The sequence below is a fragment of the Coturnix japonica genome, chromosome 6 (genome assembly GCF_054131305.1).
Source record: "Coturnix japonica strain WE chromosome 6, WE-NBRP24, whole genome shotgun sequence".
In the NCBI taxonomy this organism is placed as follows: Eukaryota; Metazoa; Chordata; class Aves; order Galliformes; family Phasianidae; genus Coturnix; species Coturnix japonica.
Window position 1 is genome coordinate 16,042,506 of NC_140668.1, and position 16,265 is coordinate 16,058,770.

General features: G+C 40.6%; 1 protein-coding gene and 1 long non-coding RNA gene across 3 annotated transcripts in view; one reads left to right on the forward strand and one right to left on the reverse strand.

Annotated features, from left to right (window-relative positions):
- LOC146760360 (cytosolic carboxypeptidase 4-like) overlaps positions 1-16,265 on the reverse strand; it is a 215,414-nt gene that overhangs the window by 12,658 nt on the left and 186,491 nt on the right. The window contains exon 6 of the mRNA XM_085551583.1: positions 10,736-10,902. Coding sequence (XP_085407709.1) covers positions 10,736-10,902 — 167 coding nt within the window. The remainder of the gene's footprint in view (positions 1-10,735; positions 10,903-16,265) is intronic.
- Positions 11,013-15,681, forward strand: LOC146760361 (uncharacterized). Of its 2 annotated transcripts, XR_014947698.1 has the most exons (3): positions 11,013-12,061; positions 12,232-12,323; positions 13,474-15,681. It is a non-coding gene; the product is annotated as an uncharacterized LOC146760361 (long non-coding RNA). The 2 variants fall into 2 exon arrangements; XR_014947697.1 differs by lacking the exon at positions 13,474-15,681 and having other exon boundaries at positions 12,232-12,541.

Below are 16,265 nucleotides of genomic sequence, written 5' to 3' on the forward strand. Positions count from 1 at the left end.
CCTCATCCACTCAACTCTCTCTTTTCCATTTCATCCTTTCTGGACTAATTAGGTGAGAACCGTCTTCAAGTCAGACATAATGCTGAAATCTAAAAGATCTAAATATAAAAAGTGACATCATTTCTTACGGGCATGCATTCCCACCTGAGAGACTCTGGTTTCCTTCACAACCCCTCTTTGTGGCCAGCAATCTTCCAAGATTATTACTTAAAGATAAAATGGTTTCTCCAACACATTCATCAAATCAGGTGATGATAAGGCTGATTAATCCAGGAACCTCCATCCTTCCTGAAAACAATAAACTGCAAGGCCTACAGACAACAGGATGGAAAATATTACAAAACTTATTTTAAGAAATGCTCTGCTTTCTCTATCGAAGCCATCCTGAATTCCTGTCTTCCTACATGTTAAAGGATAACACATAGAATCACAGAACAACCCAATTTGGAAGGGACCCATAGAGATTACTGAGTCCATACTGGACCACCCAAAAATCAGATTGTATGTCTGAGTAGATAAATAAGGACGGTTCCAGAGAAGGTGATTAAAGTCATTAGAGCAATAGGAAGGCTAAAAAATATGAGTGTCTTTCGTGACCAGATGCACAAGAGAGACAATCATTGTTTACAAAATAACTGGCAATTTGGGCACTCCCAATTATTCTCTCTTACAGCAGAGGACAAAAATGCATTTGCAAAGGTGAAAGCGCAGCTGAAGAGAGGAAACATTTTCTGAGCAACACACAGCTGATCTATGAAACTCAACTGATAGACTCAAAAAGCATTAACCACTCGTACAGAAAATAAGAACATTGGAACATTTCATTAGAAAGGATTATTGTTATTATAATTACTTGGAAAGGCTATAATTTCTCACATTTCCAAGTATAAATAAATAACTGTCTGAAGATAGAAAGGCATTCCCCCATATGGTGGGAATAGTTTGTAATTGTCCACGATGGCAATTTCTTGCATCTCTCTGAAATCTCTAATGCTGGGCACTGTCAGGAAGGACTCCTGACTGGCTGAACATCGTACAATGGATCCTGTCTCATGATTCACATCTTCACAGATGAAAATACAGGTTGTGTGTTACAATGAAAAATAAGTATTAATGCGATGGAAAGCCTGACAAGACAAATCCAGGTAGCAATACCCAAATTCTTGGCTGCCCCCTGCAGTTCAAAGGAGATCAAACACTGTTTTGTTGTTTGATACTGGGAGTTTGCTTGCTATTTGAATACCTTGGACTTTTATCTTTTAATGAGATGCTGATGCTTTATGGAAGATACTGTAGAATGGCATCTTCAGAAACAATTCCGAAGTACACAGTGTAATGTAAAAACTTGTTGAGCAGCCCAGACAGAACAAACAGATTACACAGGAATAGACAGAATAGACAGGAATAGATGCTTTCTATTCCTCCCTTTATTCCTTATTTCTAATGATACTGCCCTGATAGCTCTTCTTGAATTTAGTTTCTTCCATTGCTTACTCTCCCTCCAAGCTCCAATTCCTCTAACTCTTTTTTGAAAGAGGGATTTAAGGTAGTAACTAATTGTTAATGCTTAATAGGAAGCCATTATAGTTTAACAGGTAATAAGATACCATAAATAACACTGCTGGTAATGCACTTTTAAATGGTTAAGGATGTACTTGAAAGCGTAACCACACAAAGCCTGCTTCTGTTACTTTAAAAATGAAACTCATCCTTCCAGAAATTAGCTTCACATCCATCCGAAAAACACAAGTTTTACCAAGAAGAAATGGATGCAGGATTGAGAGACATATTCAGCAAGGGACTCCGACTGCATCAGGGGAGAAACATGGAAAGAACACGCTCTAATAGCTGGAAACAGCTGTTTTTTCTTCTATCCTCTTACAGTGTACAGACCCTGCTTCTCCTTCCTGCTCTGGTGGTGGCCAGTGCTTGGCATGTTGTCTTTGCTCAGCCTGAACTACTGTTATCTACAGACTGGCCGTGGCCAAAATGGCACAGGTCTTCATCTTGTGAGTGAACTCCCCCAGTATTCATGGGAATTGGATTTGAGATTTTAGGCTTTATTTTTGTGTGTGTGTGTTCTTCAGATGTTAAGTATTCACAGAACCATACTCAGGTTGAAAGGGACCTCAAGGATCATCAAGTTCGAACCCTCTGTGAAGATCCGTATGAAGTATTAACATCACATGATCTTATCATCACATCTTTGCAGGCCCAGCTCCAGCCAAATTCTCACAAATTCTTCCTGCTAATATCTCATTTAGCTTATACATCTTAATAAACCCCCACTGTTTCTGAGACGATATAATGAATCGCCACAGGCTACAGCAGCTGGCTTACATGTTTATGCCTCTATGCATATATGTCCATGTACATGTGTGTGCTGGGTCTAAAAACACCAACCTGCACGTATTTACCTCAGTCTCACACAATACTCCTGCCATGTCTGTCTCTCTAATATCTCATATGGCAGCAAGCAGCAGGGGCTGCGCATGAGTCACAGCCACAATACACTGCACAGCCAGAGCCTCTGACAGAATATACAATAGAGCTGAGATGTCAGTGGAGGTGGCTTTGGAGTACTTTAAAAATGCTGTTCAAGTGCCAACTTTCACCTCCAAATACGACACTTTGTTCGCCCACCCACTTTCGTTCCAAGTTAAATGTTCCTTTTACTGCAACTCGACAGCTTTAATTATGAATTTATCTGTCTTTTTCTATCCCTATAACTGTTCAGTCTCTCATTTGTCTTGCTAAGATTTTTGATATGCTCCTAGATAGCAGCTGTATACTGTCACCACAGTACAAGTGGCCTGGTCAGACTCTCATTTGCAGGCTGGGCATCAGACCAAAACCTGCAATAAGCTGTTTGCCTCGAAAGCACAAATCTCATGTGTTCCCTCTGCAGAGAAAGAACAGAGAGATGGGGACACAGTGTGCTGATGAGCATCACTGTATCAGAACCGCAATGCTTTCCTTTGCTCTTATTGCCTGAGAAACTTAAATACATATAAAATTCTGACCTGAGGAAAACGTGGATCCCACTGATGGTTTCACTGAGGATGCAGCTCCTTCTATCATATTTTGCCCACGACAGAAGACATCCATTTTAAACACTAATGTTTTAAACAGTAGCAGCACACGTAACCCTGCCGCCATCAATGCTGTGCAGGACTGATGTGTGGTAAAGCCTTCACCACCTAGCTCTGCAATAATGTTATATGGAGTGTCCTAACACTGCCTCTTAAACACCTGATCCATGGTCAACCCAAAATTGTCGCATCTGGCTGCATTCAAAATGACTGTAAGTCTAAACATATCAATCCTCTCATTATCCTTTGTGACTTCTAGGAAAGACTCTATCCCGTTCCAGTGTCAGCACTATCCTGGTCTATAAAGATCACCTCAGACGGAAGTGCATATCCCTCATAATCCAGTCTTTTGGGAGATATTTCATAACTTCATAAATTAATGTTGATTGCTTTAGAAGTAAATTTTTATCCCAGCATGTGAAGGGACCCAATGACTTCCACATTTCAAGTACGATTTTAAGGGAAAAGGACTGTACCACAGAAATACAGATGCTCCTAATCAATACGAAAATGTCTAATACCAGGCAGTAGCAATGTGCCTCACAGAAAGGGCAATGCAGAGCCCATTTGTTCTGCTGGATATATACAAGTTCATTATCGGTACTCCAGTCAGATCTGTACGTGTACAGTAATTTGAATAACCTTCGATATGATAGCATGCAGTCCTTCTGTGATTCCTTTTTCTGCCATTTGCTCTTTTCATCTCATCCCTTCCTACTGCTGTTTAAATTGCTATTATTAGCTATTAAATGATAAATGAATTACCTCTGAAGTAAGCATGAATAATTGTTCCCAGCCTGAGATAGGCTTGGACTGGTATTTGGTAACAGTCAACAAGATCTGTGTGGCTCCCAAGGTTATTTCATAATAATAATAAAAATCAATAGGAAGAAAACAGGGACAGCTCCAGAAAGTGTTAATGAAAAGTTGCTGAATTACAGTGGCTCACCTGTGCACAGCTACATAAAAGCCTTCTGAATACCAAATACATTAATTATAGACTGCATTGCTCGGCTGAACCTCCACAGAATTCATTGGGCTTGTATTCTCACACTAACAAAGGAGAGACGCTGAAGAGTGCTGGATGAGAAGGATGAAGGGAGGGAGGGATGGAAGAAAGTTCATGTTCTTATTTACAAAACACAATTATCAATATATATGTACTGAGAGTAAAATCTGAATCCAATAATAGATCTAAATCCAAAGTTGGAGGTGTTTCCTCTCATGAGCAGGCACATCAAGGTTTTACGTCAGACCCTGGACAGAAAGAAGATACTCCCCTTTTGCAGCATCTGTATGAAAGAGCACTGTAGAGTATATATGTATTTAAGCAATACCTCCTGGTAGTCATAAACTGATTCTGACTCCTTACAGTAATGTGAGTCTACCCCAGAACTCTGCAGCTGCTCTCATAGCTGACACACTCCTTTACTGTTAAAAGTTAGGCGGTGCCCTTGAAGAGTTATATGAAATACATTAGCAGCTCCTTTTGCTCCATGTTCTACACCACTAACATGACACAGTATGGCAAACACGAAACTTGGATTTACCTAATAAGCTATCACCATCACCATGCCCTTTTTGCTCAGGCATCCAAACACAGGAATATCACATTCATAGATGTTCACAAAGCAGTAGAAACTTCAAATTCCTCTAACAGCTACATAACCTGTGACCAAGCTAAAAAATGGAATCAATAAATAACCTCTCCTTCTGAAAGCTGCCCCAAGATATTTAATGTCTACAGATGATCAAGGTTAAAAATGTTCCAAATCTTTACTTAAAGAAAAATGAACGTTCAATCAAACAGAAATCTGAATCAAAACTACCAGATGATTCCTGCTGATGTTTTCCAGGGAATTAGATTCACAAAATGATGAAAGAGCCCTTTCATCTCCATGCATGTGTCAGAGGACTCCCCAGAGTCCAACCGTACAGACTGCCCCAGTGGATCAGGTACTCAGCCTGTTGGAACCATGAGGAGATGGGGCATTTGGGAGGGTGAAGCACTGTCTTGCACTCAAACACTTCAGCCAAAATTAGTTCCAGTTCATATAATTTAAACGAACAAACAAAAAACTGTAACAACAAATGAAACCCACATTCACCTGTAAGCAGAGGAAGACACAAACCAGGAAGCAAGGGAGCCATTTGCCATCACTGCACAGAACTATCATGTCGTAATTCTGCTGTTTAAATATGTGTTAAAGATGCATGAATTGAAACCAACACGCCTCGTTCCTTCTTTGTTCTTTTGCTCTTTGAACTTCCCACCTTTGGGTCTGCTTCACTCTATTTTGATCTGAATGGCATTTTGGCCACATAGCTTAAAAGATGAGCACAATTGCTTGCACAGCCATAATCAGGCGAGGATGCATTACAGAGAAGAGATGGGAAATCCAACAGTTCAATACTATCTAGGATTGTGATGGTGCATCAATGAAGTATAGGAGAAGAGCAAGCACAGTTCCAAATGATCTACAAATCCTTCTTGTATATTATTGGATTTGCCATCCACTCACTGACCATTTTAACTGCTCACTGTATGGAAGATGAATAGATTGCACCTGGACAAAGGGCCATGGTAGTGATTAAACATTCTGCTTCTGATTAATATCACAGTAAGGTATATTTACCATCTGGGGAGGAGAGAAATTTATCTCTGTTCAAGAAACATAAGAAAATGATAAAGAAACACAAGAGATGAATAATATCTGAGTCAGCAGAAAACACTTAATGACTTTGCAAGGGTCTGCCTCAGTATGTAAGAAACACCTCCCAAACAAAGGGCTACAACTGCTGCAGTGTTTGCAAAACACTCAAAGGCACAAATGCAAAAAGAGAATGAACAGAAGTGCCATCCGTTCAAAACATGAGGAAAAAGGGGAAAACACCCTTAACAAGGTAATGCTTTCTGAAACCTGCTCTTAGTGAGCAGTCACTTCTCATCCTCTTTGTGGTCATGAAAAATGTGAAGTTACCTGGGCAGCACTGACTTAAAACCCAATTGTTTCATAGCAAATGAGGCATGAAACTTATTATCAAAAAACATGATGTCTGAAGTACATGCTGTCATTTTGTTTTCCCAGAAGACAGCTTCCGAATGCCTGAACTGACTGCAAGACATGGCTGGAAATACAAGAATTAGTGGCTCTTCTTGAGCAAAAGCAGAGTTGTGAAGCCAACATCTACAGCACTGTATCTTTGTGAGATAAGAGAGTAAAATGCCTCTACAATCAACTGATACATTACCTTGTTTTTCAGAAGATGGCTGCAAAATGCAGTTAACCCTCCACATATTTGACATTTGACTTGGCAGAATGGTCCTTAAAACTGGCCTGCTGGTAGAGGAATAGCCTTTTGATGCAGAAAAACACCTATAAAAAGTTTCTGAAAAGAAAAACCCACAAACTACTAAGTTCTTTAGTAGGTCTTGTGCAATATGAGGGTGACGGCACCTAAACAAGTGTGAGAGTTAAGGAGAAATGCCCCAGGGGCACAGGATGCTAACTAAAAGCTGGCTGATACCTTGAACAATTTAACCACTAGACAGGCAGTTATGAGAATTGTATTAGGATGATCAAGAGTTTGTTCCATCCCCAGATGCATCTATGCTTCTGAAGTTTGCAGGATGTTCTCTGGATGATATTCTTTTTGGAAACATTTAAAGAATCACTTGTTTTTGTCTTCAACTAATAATCATGGGAAGCAATATATTAGGTACCAACAACCTTTGGAGTACTGGTTCCAGGACTCTGCTAGCACATCATTTACATACCATTTAAACAGAGCTAAAACAAAAGTCCCCTTACTAGACTTTCCCCAGTTTTAGAAAGGTACAGCATTGAGTAGAGCATTGAGTAGGAAGTAAATAGGAGGTTTTTGTGGAGAGAGAATATCTGAGTAAGGAACTTGCAGTGTACTGTAGAGATTTCAGAGTTAAACTATTTCCACACAGTCAAGCACTTTCAGGTAATCCAGAATCCTATGATCTCACTGCATCTCATGGCAATAATCTCAGTAGTTACCTGTTGGTCTTTAAGACAGCTGCCCTTAGAGAACCAGAGATGAAGAGTTGTTATGTGAATTTCATGTTCTCCAAGGATTTCCAGGTTCTGGGGGAAATACTCTACTGTTCTATTAGTAATGTAGCCCCAGAGACAAAAATTCAACTCCCTTTTTGCTTATTTTCAGATATAGCTACTTTGTTACCCTGCCTCTGCTGGGAACTTACTACACAGTTAATGCTCCTGAATGACTTCATATACTGTATGTGCTAGACTGAGGTCAAGAAGGAATTCTTGCCTGTGTTCCAAAATACATTTTGTTAGGACCACTAAAGGTTTAGCACACCTTTCTTCGGCTCACTGGAGACTGTACACTGAACACTATGAAATCAGGTGGGAGAAATCCCCCATTCACACAAGATGCCTCCATTAGACCAGTCATTTCCCCAGTAGCTATTACCTTGCTTCGATCTACCGCTCACTGACTCTGACAGAGCAAATAGTTTATTCTAGAGAAGTAGCCAGTGTCCAGCCTGCTCCTTCATCCTCCTCACAGCAGTAGCGGAAAAGTAAGGCTGCAAAATGCCCTGAGCAGAGAGAGCTCTAAGAGGAAAATTAAAAGACACATCCAGTTATAAACGTTGACAGGTGAAAATGTTCGCTGTTGGAGGGAGATGCTGAGATGCCAAGTCAATGCCACGCACACCAGACACCATGACAAAAAAAAAGACACAAACGCAGAACATGAACCGTAGGAGTTTCGTAACATAAAAGACCTCTGGCTTGTGATCTATGTACCTTTGCCATGAGACATATCACCTGGAAGTCAGATCTGTCCAGTACTGGATTAACTTCTCTTTCCATGGCTTGACCTGTCACCCGGAGTACTATAGAGATGGGCACTCAGAAATGCACATTTAGAAAATTAGATAGATGTATTGAACATAAGCACTGTGCAATTAATCTCACTGATCACAGCTGGAGTGGTCAGAGCAATTTCAGCATGTTTTCTGCAAAATAGAACCTTATCAACTAAATAAAGATCGTATTTTCATCAAGGTCGAGTGACAGTCATCGTTTTCTTCTGACACTGTTAATCCTGCTCTGATAGGAAACATCCATATGTGTATCTTTCTCTAGGTGAGAAAGTCAGTCAAGACAGTCTTCTGCAACACGCTCTACCAAAAACAAACTTAAGCTGCAGTCAGACCCATTGGCTCCCACTTAAACACCCACTATTCATTACACAGTACAGAGGTCTGGAAAAGGGATTGCCTGCAAGGTGTTTAAACCACCTCTGCTCACAGTGTAAAGCACACAAGAAAGACATCCCACAGTGTAACCATTTAGGTCGCTCCTGTGTAGCACCTGCAGGCCCCGAGTTCAACTCTGCTTTGGCAAAGGTACAAAAATAATTTGGGTTATTTCCATCCTCACAAGAGGAAAGCATAGAAAGTGTTCAAGTGTTTTTTGTGGTAACTACAGAAGACAACAGCACTGGTTCTAAGCTATAAACACTTCCTGCTCCTTAAACCATGAAAGACAGCTCTAGTCTTGGCAAAAGTAGACTATAATTACCATTGATGTAGTGACACACCACCAGTAAGCAGAAAGACTCTGCTGAGCTCCCTGTGCTACCTAAATGGAGAAAGACTGGATTTCATCTTTACAGAGTAAGATTAGACCGAGTGGAACCCCACACTGCAACCTCCAGTTCTGATGGATAATCAGTTTTTTATTTCATAGTCTATGCATTATTTTATTTCAAAGTCTGAGCTGGGGGAGAGGCCTGGATACAGCTGCTCTCCTGCCCATAGCAGTGTGCTCTCTTTATTCTGCATTCTTCCTTTGGTTGCTTTAGGCCTCTTATTCCCTCTAAAATCAAATTATGCAGTTCTCTTGGCGAGACTCAAAGAAACCCAGAAGCAAAATATTAATTTTCTGAATCAGAATCAATAAGCTGCACAATCCTTTTCAATGAATTATTTATCATAAAATAGAATACACTTACAAGCCAAGCCCCTTGGTCCCCACATCTCCCTTTTCCTGATCTTTTGCAAAAAGCTCCTGTAATATGGCAAATCTTTAGACAGGAGCAAACAATGTAATGTTTACTTGTACTACAAATGCCAACTAATTGCACCTAACCCATCAGAACTCCATAAATCTGCAATTCCACCCACTGGAGTGAAAATGAACAAGTAACCATCACACTGCCTTCAGCAGTGACATCCCATCCCCAGATGACACAGAACCTTGAAGGGACAGAGCGCTTTGCTTTTGACCACCACAAACAGATATGGAATGGCATGGGAGCTGTACAAGGTAAGGGATTTTTCTTTAATTCTTAACTTCTTTAAAAGTATTTGTCATTAGAGAGCTGCTATATTGGTAAAGGTTCATCGCCCACACAACATCAGGAAAAATGAAATGAATGCTCACTAACATGAAACCAACCAAAGAAAAAGGTAATGGAAAACCACACAAATGAGAGAAAGTGCTCATGGAGTTGGTATGACCAACTTATTTTCAGTGTCTGGGACAAGTCAGAGTTCAATATTTTCCTTCCCTGAAGTTACTTTCATGCAAAAACTCCTCCAGCTCTAATTCAGAATTGGAAAATCTGATTTATATCTCAAATTCATCCACCTGGCCAGGCTTCAGTAGCTCTCTCTAATGAGACACCAACGATTTCTCGGATGGCTGTCCCCAGTACTGAAACCATTTAGGATACATGTTAATTGCTTCATTTATGTGTTCATATGTACAAGTGAGCACAGCTATACAAAAGGAATGTCTCTATATTTTAGTTCTCTTTTTTTCATTGTTCTCCATAAACATTAAAAACCACGAACAAGCTTGTAAGAATGGTTTCAGGCATGAGGAACAGGTGGTGCGAATGTCAGTTAAGTATTCCTGCAGGGGGAAGACTGGAAGTTTGCTGTAAATTATGGGGGCATTTCTGCAACAGAAAAAATTGGCTTTTCATTGATGAAGCTGGAAGCACTCTTTGATAACAAACCCACTGGGAACTTCAAATCATATCACATCACTCAGTTATTTTTTCCTCCATTTGTCTTGGAAAAACAATATTGCAAGAGTAAGTGCTTGCATGTAGAACTAGGAATAGCATGGTTTAGAAAGAGCACATACATTTCTGCTTCATCACAGCTGAAGCATCCCATATTCTGACCTTTACCCAGGCCAAATTCCCCACATATGAGGCAACCTCACTTGCATACATCCCATTGAACACAGGAAGCTAAGAAATGAATTTTGCAATTAGGAAAAAACACCTCCCATATGGTTGTTTGGATAATGACTTCATCACACGCACCAAAAATCACAAACCTATGCTTCATATGTCTGTAGGATACAATGCTGTGAGGAAAAGAGGAATGACTGTGCGAATCCTTGCAGAATCAGGCATACTGTTTCTAAATCATACCATCAAAGTCCTTCACCTAGAGAACATCTTCCCTGTAGGAGATTGACTCCACAGAGGAGATCTGAGGTGGACAGAGTATCACCTGAAACTTCAGTTTCCTGTTGATGAATTCACTGAGACAGTGCCATCCATATGCTCAAGTAATATTTTGAGAGGAAAATGAAATTTGTAAGGAAACTGTCACTGACCTTTGTGCCCGGTCTGTTATTGTTATCTCTTCCTCCAGATCTAGGAGTAGCGCTGCCTGAGCCATCACCTTCTTGCTGCAGGGCAAGGATTTGAGGTGCAGAATGAGCAGAGCAAGGCAAAACTTGCTTCCCATCTCCTCCAGCTCTTGAGTTCCCAGCTGCAGGCCCTGGTGGAAAAAAGGAGGAAGTTTCATTGCTGAGTGTACAAAGCGCAGGTGTTGGGAGACTGTTTTTCAGAAGGACAGCTCTTAGTATTACAGTATCACCTCATTCAGGTTCCCATACAGTCAATCATGAATTCAATGATAGCATTTGTTCTACAGGATCTATTCTAAAATAGCTTCTATTTTACAGAGGCAACAGAGGCAAGTAGTGTAACTGCTCTGGTTACTTACACTGAAGTTGTCACTGTACAAATTAGACTCATACCCCAAGAGGATCTGACTAAATACACTCTTACAAATCATTAGGTCTCATCTTTTTTCTCTCTCTAGAAGCGTCATCTCCCTAAGCAATGGGAAACAAATAGGTTTTATGACTGTAAATACTGGACAGTGGCAGAGATTAGAGAAAAAACAGTGAAGAGGGGAAGGAGGGAACATCTTTAACAAGTTATGAATTGCTTTTTAAGAAAATCAATTACAAAGTAATTGCAAAATAACAAATAACTCTGAGGAATTTCTCAGTGTATTAAAAGCCTATGTCTCTAGTAGGGACGTGCAGGCAAAGAAATGCAAAAACAGGACTGGGATTATCAACATCACCTTTCCAAGAGGACTCCTTCAAGCTGTGGATCCTCACATGGAAGAGCCCTGACTTTGAATTGTCTGTGCATGCTTTTTCACTACTTAAAAAAATAAAGACCCAACAAAAAAGTAACACATCAAGGGCCTACATAGGAGTAATCCGGTGTAATTACTGGTAGTTTCTCACAAGCAGTGAGATGGCAAGAGACCAAAAAAAACCTCCAAAACCACAAAAGAGTCACCGAAAATAACCCAAAGAAACTGCAAAATCCCTCATCTTTGGCATTTAGTGATCACATCATGTGTTACTCCTTAATGCTATCACACCAGGGGTTGAATCAATTGCTGAACAATTGCAGCCTTTGTCAGTATCAGCCCCGTGTGCTTTTGAAGCACAAACCATTTCTGCAGCCAACCTTCTGACAAGAACTCCAATCCCATTTCCAAGACTGTTTCCTTAGCAACTGCCATAAGTCCGTGCTCACAGCCCTGGCACCAGCCACAAGCACAGTGTGTGCTCCACACCAGCATGGCCTGCTCTTGACCCTTCACTCGGTGTTTGTTACTGCACATCTTACAGGTAACAGAGCCCATATATTATATATATTATATATTATATATATATAATATACCAGTAACTGATAACAGGGAGCTGAGCTCCAGTCTCCTGTTTCTTAGTAGTTAGTTTTGTTTTGCCTTCTTTAATTTGTTTATGTTTCCTATGTAAGGTTGCACTTATAATTTCTCTAGGATCTTCTGCACAGCTGAGAGAAATTGGGAGCCAACAGCATGGAGGTGGATGGAAAAAAGAGGCTTCCCAAGTGACCATCTACAGCTCCCTTGTAATGCTTTTTTTTGGTTCATGTTTGTTAGAGGCCACAAAATGTCTTACAAGGCGGATGCCTTCACTTCAACTCCAGCAAGTCCAGCATGTACAAATAAAATCTAACATTAAAGCAGCCCTATCTGATAACAAACACATTTTCCTATAGTAACCACATTGAAATTCTGCTTGTTTTCTCAAACTATATGAATAAATATGAATAGGTAATTATAATAATGAATAATGAACAAATAATGCATTATTTTGAGCTTGTACATATACTGAGTGGTTGGACAGCTAGATAAGCAGAGGACGTGCCTAGAAGAGCACACAAACAATATGAGAAAACAGAGCCTCCCTGCCAGGCGTAGACAAAGGACTCTGGAGATCTGACTTCTGCTCTCAGAAAGTCTCTTAAATATCTTTAAAGCAGTCAGCAAATCTCTAACACCATTTCTTCTCCCATCCTAATCACTGCAAGCTTTGCTAAGTAAGAGCCAGGTGCAATGAACTATAGTAATTATTAATAATGGGAAGAAAATAGATGAAGAGGCTTAGAGGAACCAATGGTCATTAATACAAAACAACGAGGGCCTAGCAGCTCTACATAGATTCCTCACTTCCATTATTTTACTTCAGAAGACATTTTAGTGTGGCAGTTACAATTGGCAGGTGGAAATGGTGACATTTCTGAGCAAAAATAAGTCACTTCCACAGCAAAGGAATTATTCTCTCAGGGGTAAAAAATACAAGGAACATCTTGGGGCTTTCCCTGGGGTGTATCTTAGGGTCCTGTTTCCAGGATCCAGGCAGCACACTAAATACCTATCAATCCAGGAGATGCGAATAGTGACAGTGCTAAAACTCAGCCTGTGGGCTTACAATTCCCCAGGGTTTTATTCAGGATATGAAGAGGCCTTAGGAAACTATGAACAGAGAAATAATAATAATAAAAGTATAATACACCTGAGAAGCCTCAGACAGTAAGTGCTCATGCTCTGAAGTTAGCTGCTTTATGATGGACCCATATTGCTTCGAGAACAGACAGCTCGGGAATAACAGCTGGAAACCTCAGCTAGAACATTACAAGTTAACACATTTAATTCACTTCAAACACAGGCAGTCTTTTATTTTCCAACTCAGACAATGCTCTCCCTCTTCTTCCTCAGCTCTCAGCAGAGGCAGGAGCTGGAGCTGCATTGGTGACTACCATTAAAGTGAAGATGCTGACAGAACTGATGCATCAAACTAACAGCATTAATGATATCTGCCAGCAGTGCCAAGAGCTGGTGCTCTGGGTAGAAACCAGCCCCTCCTGCCTTGCTTGAAATTCTTGAAATTCTACAAGAGATAAAGAAAGAGAAGTGGTGAACTTTTGATTTTGGTTAAGAAGCTCCACAGCAGTCAAGCTGGATTGTTTCTACTCACAGTGACAATATATAACCCGTTTGCCACTACCATGCAGGAGGAAGCTGTTCTACCTGCCATCAGGTCCTCTGCAATGTCCTGAACTCTCAGAGACCCTATCTTTCCCCATCACAATCCTACATGGCTCCATCCTCCTCTGGAGGCATCTGTATGAGAAGCGGAGTGCAGTGCAGTCTTCCAAGCCAGCAAAATCTAAGCAAAGTCTGAATCAGAAAACTGTACCAGAAAGCTGCAGACAAGATCATCAGTCTTAATTAGTTTAGCCTCATGGATATGCTAACAAAGGTATTCTTCTTTGATGATCAGCTCATATCTTTGCATAGTTTCTGCTTTTCATAACATGAAAGTGCCAGTCTGGATCAGCATTGGCTCAATACACACATTGCTGCGCAATACAAATATGCCCACTGGTCCCCTGGGCCCCCTCATGCATGTCTTTTGAAGACATAATGTTAAAGGATAACAGGTTTATAGTTTCCTGGCTGTTATAAAGAATAATGGAACTAGACATTATTTGCTAATCTCTTCTCATTTTTTCATACCACAGCAGACAGTATGGTAAGAGACATCACCATGCTCTAATATCTGGATGTATCTGTATATATGATTTGGTGGGAAGAAACATTCCAGAGGAACTCAACATGGCTAATCAGATGAATTAAATGAACACAACCTATTAGCTCTTGGCCTAGTTAAACCAGTACATTTGTTCTCTGCCCAAACTGTTTTTATCATAACAGGGCAGTGAGGTGTTCATCTGCATCTCCTAAATGACACTGTGTCACAGTAATAGGAAACACGGAAGGAGGGGGAAAAATAAGAAAGCTATTCCGTGATTTATCATTTGGCCAAGATAATGGCAATAAAAATTCTCCTAATGAAAGTTGATGAAATTATACCGGAAAAAGAGTTCATTCGCATTCAGCACTGATGCATCAACTATATATTCACAACTAAATGCTTCCAACGTCTCTCAATTTACCTAAAAACACATCACAGGCTAAGAGACAATGTAATGGGAAAACTTCGTTATTCATTACTCATATGCTTTAAACAACCCCACAAGCCAAAGGCAGCGATAGTTTCATAACACAGATATTGTTGAAGGTGGAAGGACTCCAGAAGTTAAATTAGAATTTTCTCTCTCCACCAGGGTAACAAGAGCTGCAGTTAAACTGGAGTTGAAAGATATTAATAAACACAAGTAGACAACAGATTTCAGAGCCATCATTTTTCTCTTGCGTTCAGAGAAAAGGGATCTTTGGCACACAGTACGGTCACTTTTGGGCACTGTTCAATCCTTGAGGCAATATTTTTCCCTGCAAACTTACTTCCAGTCAACACATACACACACACATGCAGAGTATACTCTGCATCTCAACAGCTTTACACATGCACAATGGTTATGCCCTAAGGCTGGGTATAAATAAATTGGCAGTCTGGTTTCCCACTAATTCCATCAGTGAGCTCTCCATTGGAATACTAATAGAAACTACTTCGAGGCTGCACAGGACAAACCACACAGCTGAATGAAACATTTGGTGCCTGCAGATGAAATTTTAGCCTGGGCCAGCCCCAAAAGATAGTGTCCTTTAAACCCCTGTGAAAGAAAACATGCTGATGCACAATGGGGAACCAGCTATTGAGATGAGGACAGTAGGGAACAAGCCAGTTTTTCTCATGGCCCAGAGATCCCTAAGCAGTAGGTATGACATTCTAAACAGACAAAGTTTAGGGGATAGAAATTTGGGCCAAAAGATTTCAAAGGGATTAAGCAAGCAGAAAAGGCTGAAGATGGAGAAAAAAAATTGGGTAGCTTGAATTTCTAGAAAGATGAGAGGGGTTGAGTTAAAGACAGAAGATAAAAGGACTGGAGAGATAAAAGGATGAGAAAGAGGGAGGGGTGGTTGAGGTCAGTGGATGCTGATGTGGAGGAATGATAACAAGAGGAAAACTAATGGAAACCTCAATCCCCATCTCACTGTTGGAGAGGTTTGCTTCGTTATGAATGCCCATCCTTGCTTTCCTCAGTACTTTGGCTACTAGGTGAGGAAACAAGGCCCAGCTTGCTGTCAACCCTCCCTGAAAATCTGCTGAATTTAGCTGATGCTCTGATTCAGCTGGGACTGAGCAAACTTCTTTGTTTCGTCACAAGATGGGTTATTGATTTGTCATTCAAACGGACTCTTTCCCTGGCTAAAGATGCTACAGGCTAGATTGTTCAAGGGATGGAGGAAAGCAGATCAGAGAGCAGAAAGAGGCCTGAAAGGCCTGTTTGTAAGAGAACTGAGGATTTAGCAAATGGTAAAACTGGTTGTCAAGTTCTACTTATTCAGATAGCATAGATAGCCAACCAAAGTAAGCATAAAGATGGGGATATATTCTCATCACCCTCCCCCAGAGACTGCACACTCACACAGAGCAGTAGTGGTTGGGCATGGAATGCTTCCATACTTGCTGGATGCTGGTGCACCTCTTTCGCATTGCTTCCTGAGATGGAAGGTAGTACATGGTACCAGAAGGTCCAGTTTTG